Source organism: Octodon degus, unplaced genomic scaffold (assembly GCF_000260255.1).
Source record: "Octodon degus isolate 3935 unplaced genomic scaffold, OctDeg1.0 scaffold00224, whole genome shotgun sequence".
Classification (NCBI taxonomy): domain Eukaryota; kingdom Metazoa; phylum Chordata; class Mammalia; order Rodentia; family Octodontidae; genus Octodon; species Octodon degus.
The window spans coordinates 3,611,581-3,623,194 of record NW_004524800.1 but is presented as its reverse complement, the minus strand read 5'-3'; the positions used below and the strand labels follow the sequence as shown (position 1 = coordinate 3,623,194).

Below are 11,614 nucleotides of genomic sequence, written 5' to 3'. Positions count from 1 at the left end.
TTTTTGGTGGAACCGGGGATTGAACTCAGGACCTTCCACATGCCAGGCAAGCGCTTATTCTATTGAGCTATGGCCCCTGACAGGAAAGTCTTTTTTTTTTTTTGGCAGAACTGGGGATTGAACTCAGGCCCTTGCACTTGCCAGGGAAGCGCTTATTCTACTGAGCCATCTCCCTGGCCCCCTGGGCCACGCAGTCTAATTCTTCCCTTTGCTGTTTTCTGTACTAAACTTTGCTTCATGTGCTTTAATACTGACCAGTCTCTCTGGCCATGATGCTAGTTCTTTACACTCAAAGACTACCTCTTATTGAACACAGCTCTTAATATTGGTGTAAGCACAATAAGAGACACTGAGGAATTGCTAGATTGGTTACTGACAGCCCCTTGAGAAGTTCTTGCAACCATTTTCTTGACTTACTACCACCTTGGCACGAAGGGCATTTGAGGCTGGATAATTCTTTGTTGGGAGGGAGGACACTATTCTGCGTATTGTTGAATGTGTATCAGCATTACTGGCCTCCACTCAGCACTATCCCTAGACCTTGCCAAATGTCACCTGAGGGAGATAAAATTATCCTCTATCTCCAATGAGCAGTACCCTCTTATGATTTGTGATAAAATAAGAGGGAAATTTCATTGAGCATATCACTATGTTCAGCTTGGTGTTAAAGTCTTTACCTGCATTCCCTTTTTCTACTTCCATACCAGTGCTACCTTAGCTTTAATTATTGTCTAAAGAACTCTAAGGGACAAGCCTCAAAGTCATAGCTTTACATCACAGTCTGTCTTTTCCCCAAGAAACATTTAAGAAAAACCTTTCAAGTTCTTTTAAAAGGACTTCTCAGGCCCAAACTCAGATTTATTATAGTATATTTCTGCTAACTCTTAATGTTGTAAGGACAGTCATTCATTGAAAACTAGATCTTTAGCTCACCGAGGGTTAATTCCACAAGAAACTCCACGAAAAGCAATGGAAGGTCAGAGCAAAAGCAACCCTGCCAGCTGTCACCTCTTTTTCAGAGATGTGAACACTGTGCCAAACAGTTAATGCATTGTAGAGGGGCTAGAGATTTTTTTGCACATATAACATTTTAGCTCAGGAAGCAGAATTTCTAGCTATCCTACTGAAGTAACATTCCTACTCTAAATCCTGACCAGCTGACTTGCAAACAATGTGATCAGTCATGAGAGACACAAGGTGGAAGCAGGTGGAGAAACCAGCTCAGATTTGTTCTTCTGTATGGGAGGGGGACCACTCAAAGCACATCTTCTGACAGGAACACCATCTCTGCATATGAAGGACAATCCAGGAGAGAAAATTTGACATTTTCGCTTCATGTGTCTTTGGAGAGAAATGTAGCTCTGGCTGGGAAATCAATTCAACCTCAAATTCACTGCCACCAAGGAGTTAACTATATATTAAAATTAGTCATGTCATTCGATGGAGAAATATTCTACTTTTGGAAAATACCTTTATACGAAAACTGCCTTTCTGAGTCTGAGCTGGAAATATTACAGTAAACAGGATCTAATCACAGTGAAGCCTTTTTTCAGCTTTGCATGACAGCTGTAAAATACGACAGTATTTATTAATAGTCACTGCAGTCTAATCTGCAGTATTGGAGAGCTACAGCAAAATATGTTAAGCTACTGGGAGAGCAATTTGCACAGTAACTAATACTTAGCGTTTGGAAGGATAGTTTAATGTCTTGTGGGTTTCCCCCCTACTGATGGTCTAACCCTAGGAACATGCTACTAAGCTAATAACCTTTCTGAAGAGGAAGTGTTTAAATGATAATTTATTTTAAGAGCTGACAACAAATTGCTTGGCACTTTCTCTTTTTATGCCCCAAAGCAGTCAAGGATGTGCAAATCGAAGTATTAAAAAATATGACAGCTCCAGTATTTTCATTTTCAATGAAACTCTCATTACAGACATATGTATGGTATTTTATTCACAATCCAGTCCAAATAGTCATTCACTATTATTATTGTGCAGGCTCTCAAGATGCTTTCATAGTTGAAGACTCATCACAATAGATTAGGAAGGATGCAGAAACTGCCAAATATCTCAGGTACTGTCAACCCTGATTATTGCTGCTTAAACAGGGGAATTTAGTATCTGTCTTTCACAGGATAATGCACTCTCTGGGCCTTCCTAATATATTCAGATGTAAAAAGTAGCTTGAATTTTAATAAAAAACTCTCTTGACTCCACATTTCCCAGAAGGCAAATGGACATGACTAGAATTGGAGCCATCTGTTACCTTTGTACATTCTTTAACCACGTCTTAAAAATGTAGGAGAAAAAAAAATGTTGGATAGTGTTATTTTTAATGTATATAAATGCTACTCATAATACTTGGTAGGAACTGTAAAGAAGTTCATGATGGGGACCCATCATTGCTCTTCTTGTTTTCTTCTCCAGTGAGAAGCAGCCCTTTAGCAAGTAGGGCTTGCAAATTCATATCCTTCTGTGCTCTGGCAACTGTGTCAGCCCCAGAGAAGGATAGATGAGTTTCCTTCCAACCAGAGGCAGGTCCTTACTACAGCTCTCCACCAGGGTCGAGCATAAGCAAACCTATCTTCTACCTGCATTTGGAACTCTGTTCTTTCTCTGCTTTCACTTTTGCAACTCTTCTGCTTCATAACTAGATTTTTTTTTTACTTTCTTCTTCTCTGAATACCCTGATACCACAAGAAACCATATTAATTTGTGGACTTCATACTTAAAGAAAGAAAGAATTTGACAACTAGATTGTATCTCCAGGGACAAAAACAGGGTAGAGAGAGCATAAGTACTAGTACCTTTGAGGAATTGCTAAAGAGAAAACTAAGGGAAGAGGAAAGAAGTGTTTCCAAATGTTGAGAGGGCACGAGGCACTAAGTGTACTTGTGAAAAACATGTGCCTATGGACTGTGGCAGATCTTGCTTAGGATTTGTTTTCATTATGGTGGAGCTATGTAACCCAAGGAACCATCACCTATTGTATCCTTTGATAGTTTTATGCCTGGGTTTCTTCAATTGTAAAGAGGAGAAGAAGCTCTGAGTTACTGAAAAAGCTGTGTTACTGTGTTACTGAAAAAGCTCGAGACTTAGTCATTAATAAATGCTTAAGAAATCACAACTCTTCTTATCAAAATAAGGCAGTAAGATGACAATAGGTTTGCTTATTTGTTACAATAATTGCTACTGGGGGTCTGTACAAGTGCGTGTGTTTGTGAGGAGAAAGAAAAAGAACAGAGTAATAAAGAAAAGGAGGAAGAGGACAGAGAGTAGGCAAGGGTGAAGGAAGAGTACTGTACAGCAGGAAGAGGGAGTGAGAAGAAAGGCTTAGTGCTTCAGTTTGAAAAGCAAAACGGAGTGGAAAAGGTGCTACTAGGTTACAGAAGTAGTTGTGAGTGACGACATGCAGAAAGGTGTGCAGAACTGAAGCTTTGCTTGCCTCTCAGTGGAATTCAAAACCAGCCAGCCCAAGAACATTTACAGTGCTTTGAAAAAGGACTCTTCTCCTTGTCATGTGGAGTCCTTTTACCACTGAACCCCTTCAGGACCTTCCAAAATGTTCTCACCTTCCTAGCTATTTGACATTTACTCTTTTCCCAAGGAACCTGCTATGAGGAATGCAAATGTTATTGGTGGGTGTGGGATCAGCTGGTTTTAATTTTTTCTTTTTTTGTGGACCCTGAGATAAAACAGGATTATTAACTCCTCAGAGGCAGGAACTAATTCAGCTGCTTTTAAATCTCCACCAGGGGGCTAGGATAAGCTAGTACTACAGAGAGCTCAATAATTGCTTGTTGACTGATGAGATCATTGTTACAACTGCCCAAGTTCATACCACAACCTTGAAAGAAAATAGAAATGTCCACTAAAAGGCTGTTGACTTCCGGAGAGTTACTTGGGAACTGAGTATGAAGTTTCAGGTTGAGAATGGGAGACAGCAGGAGTTTATTGAACACTGCTAAGAAGGGAGGAACTAGTTGCCTCAAAGGGCACCCAGACCTATTATCTCATTATCTAAGCTGAGACTGAATGCTTGGCTGGTGTCTTTCATCTCTGTGGGCTGTACCCATTGAAGCCAAGGAGAGATGTCAGCTGTGCGGGTGAGTCTGGCTGCAGTTCTCAAGCATGTGACCATCGTGAAGGCAATGTTAAGAACAGAACACTTTTACCCAAATGATAAGCATAATAACTGGAAGAGGTGGCCATCTCCCTGTGATGGTTTGAGGATTTTCTGTGGGAAAGGACATGGGCAAAGAATCTCTCAAACTAGACTTGTAGCACTTAGTATCTCAGTATTAAAGTTGGTTTCATAGGAGTAGAGAATAGAACAGTGAATACCAGAGAATGGGGAAGAAGTCTGGGGAAAAGTTGGTATACAGGCACACAATTATAATTAGATAGGAGGAATAAATGCTGCTGTGTTGTTATACAGTAGGGTCATTATAGATTACAATAGTGTATTGTATGTTTCAAAATAAGTAGAAGAGAGGTTTTCACATGCTCTCACAGCAAAGAAATGATAAATGTACAAAGTGATGAATAAGCTAATTACCCTGATTTGATCATTACACAATATATGCATGTATCAAAACTTCATATTACATCTTACAAATACATACAATTATTGTATGTTAATTAAAAATGATAACAATTAAAAGAAAGCTATATTTTTGAATTAAGATTCTATTTCCACAGAAGTCCCTTGCTTGAATAGAAATTTCTCTTTCCCTAGTTGACAAGTCATTAGTTGCTGTAGTAAATTGGCATGAATAAATTGGTGAGCTGAGCTTGTCATTAGTGGAGAAAGCCTATTAATCAGTGGGAACAAAATGTAGGGCAGGAAAATGTATGTGGAAGTACAGAGACAGACCAAAAGATATTGAGCTTTTGCTCCTGCCACAGTGGGCAGTGTTGATATGTGACATAGTAGCAAGTATTAGGTAAATAAAGAATAGGGGAGTCAATAAAGAGGATAGGGTATAGAACTGGGAGACAGCACACTTAAATTAGCCTCACAATTTTTCCAAGCATGGCTTTTTATGCATATAGCACCAAGGGCATAATTTTCCACTGTGTACTAATGAACTAATGTGATATATTAATAACTAAGTGAAATGAGGACCTGCAAACCCCAAGTGAGGCCTTCGTTTGCCAACACAAATTGAAGCACAAAAATGCTTGTAAATCCATTCACTGTTTTGTAATTTCAGAAAGCAAAATTATCCAGTTTGTGCTGCACATCTTTCAAGTGTGCTCAAATCTTTAGCCCATTTCTCAGGTCCTCATTCACCTCTTTTCTGCTACAGTAGAGCCACACCATTTATATATTTAGTTTATTCAAATGTAATGATAGGTTCTTCAACCTACCCCTCATCTCACTTATGTAATTTAAAATATTCTAAAGTTCTATTTTTTCACAACAAAATGGTCCTTTATTTATACTTTTGCAAAGTTAGTAACATGTGACACAAGGTTGTCTAGCAACTAATAGTTGACTTTAACCAGATAGGATGTTTATTTCAGGACTGAGGCAGCTTGTTTGCTTTAGGCACTGAGGTCTACAATCTTTGGACTGGCATAAAGTTATGTTTTGATGTTACCCAGTCTTTTAAGCCAAAGTCTTCATAGTCATCCTTGAATTCTTTTTCTACTTCATATACTCAATCTGTCCTCCATTTCTGTTATTTTTATTTCCAAGGGTATTTCAATTCCATACACCTTTCTCCTCCTTCAACCTAGTTTAAGCTGCCATCATTCTCACTTGGATGACAGTAACAGCCTCAATTGGTTTTTCTTTTTTCACCACACTTCATTTTCTACAGAAACTTCTATGAAACCATGTGACTCTCATGCTCAGATTCTTTCAATGACTGCCCACATTAGGTAAAATTAAATCTATACTTCTTACCATGGCTCCTGTTCATACTCCATTACTATAGCTCCTGTCTCATGTGGTATTCATTTTTTCAGGCCTTTTCTGCCTATTCATTACTCATTAGTCACACTGATCTTTTTTTGGTTCTTTAAATTGGCTACAGTAACTTTGTGTGTGTTAGTTTCACTGTTTGAAACTTTACTCTTCGTACAACTGCTTCCTTACCATCTCTTGGTTCTCAGCTTAAATGCCCCTTGTTAATGAGTCTGTAACTAAGCATATTTAAAATTGGGACCTTTCCATCATTATCTTTCTCTTTGTATACCATACCAGCTTATCCAAATGTGAAATCATTTTTTTGTTACTTTACTTGATCTTTGTATACTTCTCTGAATAGGAAGCATATGTCTTGTTTGTTATTGTAACCTTATGATCTATTGAATGAATCCTTTTGCATTGGAGTGGACAAGGAAGGAAGTGTAGAGGCAGATTAAGATAGAGATATTAAGGTTTTATTCTTGCCAAGGAGGGCACTATGGATGTGTGATGTAGTAAGTGTTAAATAAATAAAGAACGAGGTAAACAGACTTTGATGTGAGTTTTAAAAACACATGGAATGATGAGTATGGTTTTCATAATCAAACAAAGGAGATAAATTTTGGTAGTAGTTGTAGAAGTGAAATTGCTATAGTAAACATGGTCCTAGGACATCTGGGCAACAGTTCAAAATGGGAGCTACATGCAATGTAAGAATCTGAAGAGATCATATACAGAGAATGAGCTTTTTAGTTGGTTGATGAATACTGAATCATGAAGAAAAGACTGTTTAATTCCAGTGGCAGTAATGGAAACTCACATTTAAGTTTTTGGAACACGTTCCATGTATAGTGTTTTTAGAGGGCTTTCCCAGAGATAAATTAATGCAATAGCTTATGAAAAGTAATTCTCAATAGTAGAGATTAATCCTAGCAGCTACATGGATACACAAGAAAGAAATGCAAATTTAGGTGAATCAAAAGGTTTCTTTTGTCTCAAAGAAAATAGGAGTGTCTAAATGATTTAGTGGTACAATTTGATAGATTTTTCTTTTTTTGGAGAGACTGGGGATTGAACTCAGGCCCTTGCGCTTGCCAGGCAAGCGCTTATCCTACTGAGCCATCTCCCCAGCCCCTAGTGATACAATTTCAGAAAAAGATGCAGGGATAAGAAATAGGCATAATGACATTAGCTTCCTTTTCTCTGATAGAGAGCTAACAGAGATGGGTCACAAGAGATGGAAATATACTGAGTCTTTTTTATTTGGGGGTTACAGTATGTTATGGCTTGTGTCTAGATGTCCCTCCAAAGCCTCATGTAGTAATAGGTGGGTTTATTTTAAAGGTAGCTATATCTAGACTGTGATCCTGATTCATAGTGCAGTGTTTGGATTAATGGTGCTGGGATTAAGGGTGTACAGTTACTAAATCAGCCCACTAATTGTTTGGTACCACCCATTCCAGTGACCTACACTGAGTATAAAGGGACAGAAAAGAACTGCTCTAATTCCTTGTTGCTTTGATACTTTCTGCTCTTCATGAATGTTTCTCCTCTGTGAGACATATCCACCCCACCTCTCTGCCTTGGAGCCAGCCAATTTTGGACTGAAACCTCTACAAACTGTGAGCTAAATAAACCTTTTCCCCTTTAACTATGGGTGTCCAACATTTTCTAACAGCAAAGAGAAAAGTAACTAAGAGAGTATCAGTAGAACTGATACTTAGGTTTTTCTATTTTGATACTTAGCTTTTAATAATTTCTAAGTAAGAAGCTCCTGATTTTCAAACTTTAGTTCTGAAGTCTAGATTGCTAATGCACTGGATTTCATGATACATAGTATATGAAATTAAAGCTATTTCATTCTTAGTGTTTTCACAGAATGAAATGCATTAAAATTTAGAAAATTAAGTATTAGAACATACAGCCTATTTTGTTATCCTAGTCAAACAAGTCTTTACTTGAACATGCAGAGCTTCTTCATGACTCTGCCCTTTATTCCTGTCCTTTTCCTCTTCTCCAGTCCTACCTCCCTCCTCTCTCTTGCAATCTGAAACTTACCTATCCTTTAGGGCTATCTCCTTTGCCAAGTTTTCTCTGAAAATTCTATTTTCCTGGCGATCTATCTCTTCATAATTCTTAAAGCAATCAGAATCTACAGTGCAGCATTCAATTTGATATTTTTCTGTGTTGTTCAAGAATAGTTTTATGAATTCCATTTATAATTGACTTCTTTTGTAACCATATTATATGCATATATATCTATCAGAAGATTGGCTTATAGAATCATTTGGCTGATTAACTCCTAATATGTAAGTTAGGGTTATCAGCAGCATACAAAGTGTCCTGTGTCTGACCTAATATCCAAAAAAATCATAGAATCAGATAACATTAAGAAGAGACACAGTATAGATGAGGAGACAGAGCATGAGAGATCCAGGAGGTGGTCAAGGTCAGAGAGCTAGTTAATGGTAGAGCTTGGACTATAATGCTGATCTTGTGGCCCTGGTTCATGAAAATTGATTATATTTTGGAGGTAAGTGCCATAAGCAAATATCAGCTTAAATATTTCCTGATTGGTTCTGAAGACATAGCAAAATGACAGTAAAATAAAGAGTACTCTCAGTTGCCAGAAGCAAAATGGGACTTTTAAGTTAAATTATTTAGAAGCATGTCTCTCTCCAAGAATTCCCCAGGAAGACAGACATTTCATTTGTTTCTTCTTGCCCTGATTCTGAAAATCTTAAGTCAGGCAGAGTCATTCTCAGTCTATCAGCGGAGTTAAAGGAAAATGACTAATAAAAATATCATTTCCACCCCTTGATTTTACTGAGGAACCCCCCTCAAAATTAACGGGGTTTTGGAGGCTAAGGTACAACATGATACAAGTATTATAGGTAGTTAATTAGTACACTCTTCTGTTTGAAATCAGTCTTAATTTCTGAGGCCATTTTAATAGACTCTGCCCTCAGTATATTATCTCTCTGCTAAAAAAAAAATCCATGCCCAAAAGCCAGTTGTGAAATTCTCCCTGCACTTGTGATTTCTGCCAAGGAACTGAGGGGTCCCTGTAAACAGGACCAAAAGCAATCTGGTAGAACACACCCTAGAGGTAGGAGACATCAGCCACTAGTTCCATATCTGTGGTTTAACTGCTGTGTGAAAAAGTACACTTCCTCTTTGGGCTTCACTTATCTCATCTATGAGGGGAGGATAATTAGGATCTCTGACAGAATTAATTTTCTGTAATCTTCCAGCTTAGGCATCTCCCTGCTTCACACTGAGCTTTTCATACTTTATGCATTATAGACCATATAAAGGATTGCTTTGGAAACATGTGTTCATTTTCACAATGTCTCATCCAGGAGTGTATCCCAAATAGCTTCTCATACATAGCTTGTAAAATTAAAAAAAAAAGAGAGAAAAAGCTCATAAAATTAGATTCCAAAATTACCATTGCTTTAATTTTTTAATCTTAATCCTTAATTTGTATTTAATGTTAAATACAATTTAAGAACAGTATTAGATTTTATTTGTTGGCAGAAAAAAGCACATGAGTTGAGGAGGATTGAATATCATTATTATATGATACATATTCTTACCTCTTTCTGTGTCGTAGAGGTACACAAACTTCTCCCACTTGTAGTGACCAAGAAGACTCAGAATAGCACCCTTCAAGGCTGGGCGCATCTGGATGACAAACTGCACATCTGCATCAGTGGGGAAGCTGGGCGTGACAAAGGATGTGTGCAGGGCCCCACAGAAGGAGGTTAGGGTGTTCATTGACATCTGGTCATAGAATCCAAAAATTGCATAAACCCCTCTTGAGAACTGGGAGCAGACTGCAACGAGAAAAAGAGAAAGCAATTTCAATAGGCCCATTGTCCCTTGTTGCAGTTCGTAGGGTTGGAAATTCAGTGTACAGTTAGGCTCTGAATTGCATGCCTCATAGGAAAACGAAGACCTCAGAAAATATCTAGGAGCACTGGAAAGCCTAGTTGCTCAGCAGGACATAAATAAGAATGAGAAGGATGTATTTGAAATAGTTTCACATTGTCTATGTGTACCTTGAGAAAGAAACTAAAAAATGTGGGAAGGAATGAGATTGAAGTTGATTTCCCTTTCAATAACCTTACAAGCTCACCTCTGAGGCACTAGGTGTTCTTGTATTCCCAGCAGAGTGTCATAGAAGCCTCTTAGTGTAGCAAAGTTCCCAACAAAATACAACTGTATTGCCACTCCTCTCAATGCCTTTTTGCTTAAGTGACAATGATGATGGAAAATGTAGTTAGACTAATGTTAATGTGTCCACTGCAAAATGTGTCCACTGTGTTGCTCTTCCTAGGTTACATAATGCTTCCATCACAATTATGTTATCAGTCTTTGTATAGACTACTAATATAGAGGATTTAGGATTTTGGGAAGGCTGTGGGAGTGACTGGTCTTTTGGTGCCTATTGAGGTAGGTGGCTGCCTGTTCTTCTTAATGTGTAATTGATAACATTCTATCTTGATCCTTTTTGGGTTAATCTTATAGATTTATGGGTCCACATAGGGAAAGTTTAGGTTCCCCTCATAGTTCCTGTCAGTTTTCCTTCATTTCAAAGTGGGCCATGCTACCATTTCTGCCATCTTCTGGCCCAGATGTGCTTAAAAATGTGAACCAATTTCAATATTAGCTTCAGTAGAACATAATTAGCAAAGCAAATCAGCTACAACAACACCATTTGGTGCATTCCCAAACCAAGTGGAAATGATCTTTAAATTATCTGCACCACTGCTCCCTTCCATTCATGCGAAGCAAACATAACAGGCATAATGGGGTATGATTTAAGGGGTTTTGTATGGTCTCCTTTATCTGTTAAGACACCCTAAATGCCACTGTTAAGCTTACTTTTTTAGCTGTAGAATGCTGACAAAAAATTTATGGCTTGGGAGGAAGATTAAATAGAATTCTTTTTTAGCCCTTATAATGGTAAAATGAATTAACGTGTCCAATTAGATTTCAGGATTGGTGGGAAATCAGAAGGATAAGTTTCGATGGGAACAAGTGGGAGGGAAAGAAAATTATAGGATTTGGAGTCCTCTCTGAAGGTGAAACAATAAAGGTATTAGACATCAGAAATAAGGTGGCCATTGAAAGCAAGATGAAGGCGAGTAGAAAACCAATTTTTATTGATTGTTAACCCTGTTGTAAAAAATGGGGAATTCTGTCTATCGTATCTTGCTTTCCATGTGTCTATTTAATTAAATGTTCACTAGGGCTGTTTTCTTTCATTGGCCAAACTCATTAGTCATTGCCTTGAGGGTAACATTTCAAAGATTGTCAGTCACTTGATTATATCCAAGTAGGATATATAACCTTGAACTTCAAGAATTCTTAGTGATCACAGAACACATGCATGTAAAAGGTTCTCATTTTAGAAAGAAAAACTAGAGAATGAATCAAAAGGTGCACTCAGAAACAGAAAAGATTCCTCAATCATCACCAAAGGAGATAGTAAAAGAAAAGTTCCCTTCTCAAATTAATTCCATAAATGGAGAATTTCACACCATTAGGTCAAATCTTAGTCAATGTTCTGTATAAAATTGACAATAATGATGATGAAAACTATAATAATGACAGGTGACAATAACAGCCATTGACACTAATAGTAAATAATAATAGCCAATAATTTTGATAATTGTATTTATCTAGGCA

The 11,614-nt window shown here is 37.7% G+C and overlaps 1 protein-coding gene across 2 annotated transcripts in view; it reads right to left on the bottom strand.

Annotated features, from left to right (window-relative positions):
• Gria3 (glutamate ionotropic receptor AMPA type subunit 3) overlaps window positions 1-11,614 on the bottom strand; it is a 344,160-nt gene that overhangs the window by 253,902 nt on the left and 78,644 nt on the right. For both annotated transcript variants that reach the window (XM_004645323.2, XM_004645322.2), the window contains exon 3: window positions 9,517-9,756. In XM_004645323.2, the coding sequence (XP_004645380.1) occupies window positions 9,517-9,756 (240 nt within the window). The remainder of the gene's footprint in view (window positions 1-9,516; window positions 9,757-11,614) is intronic.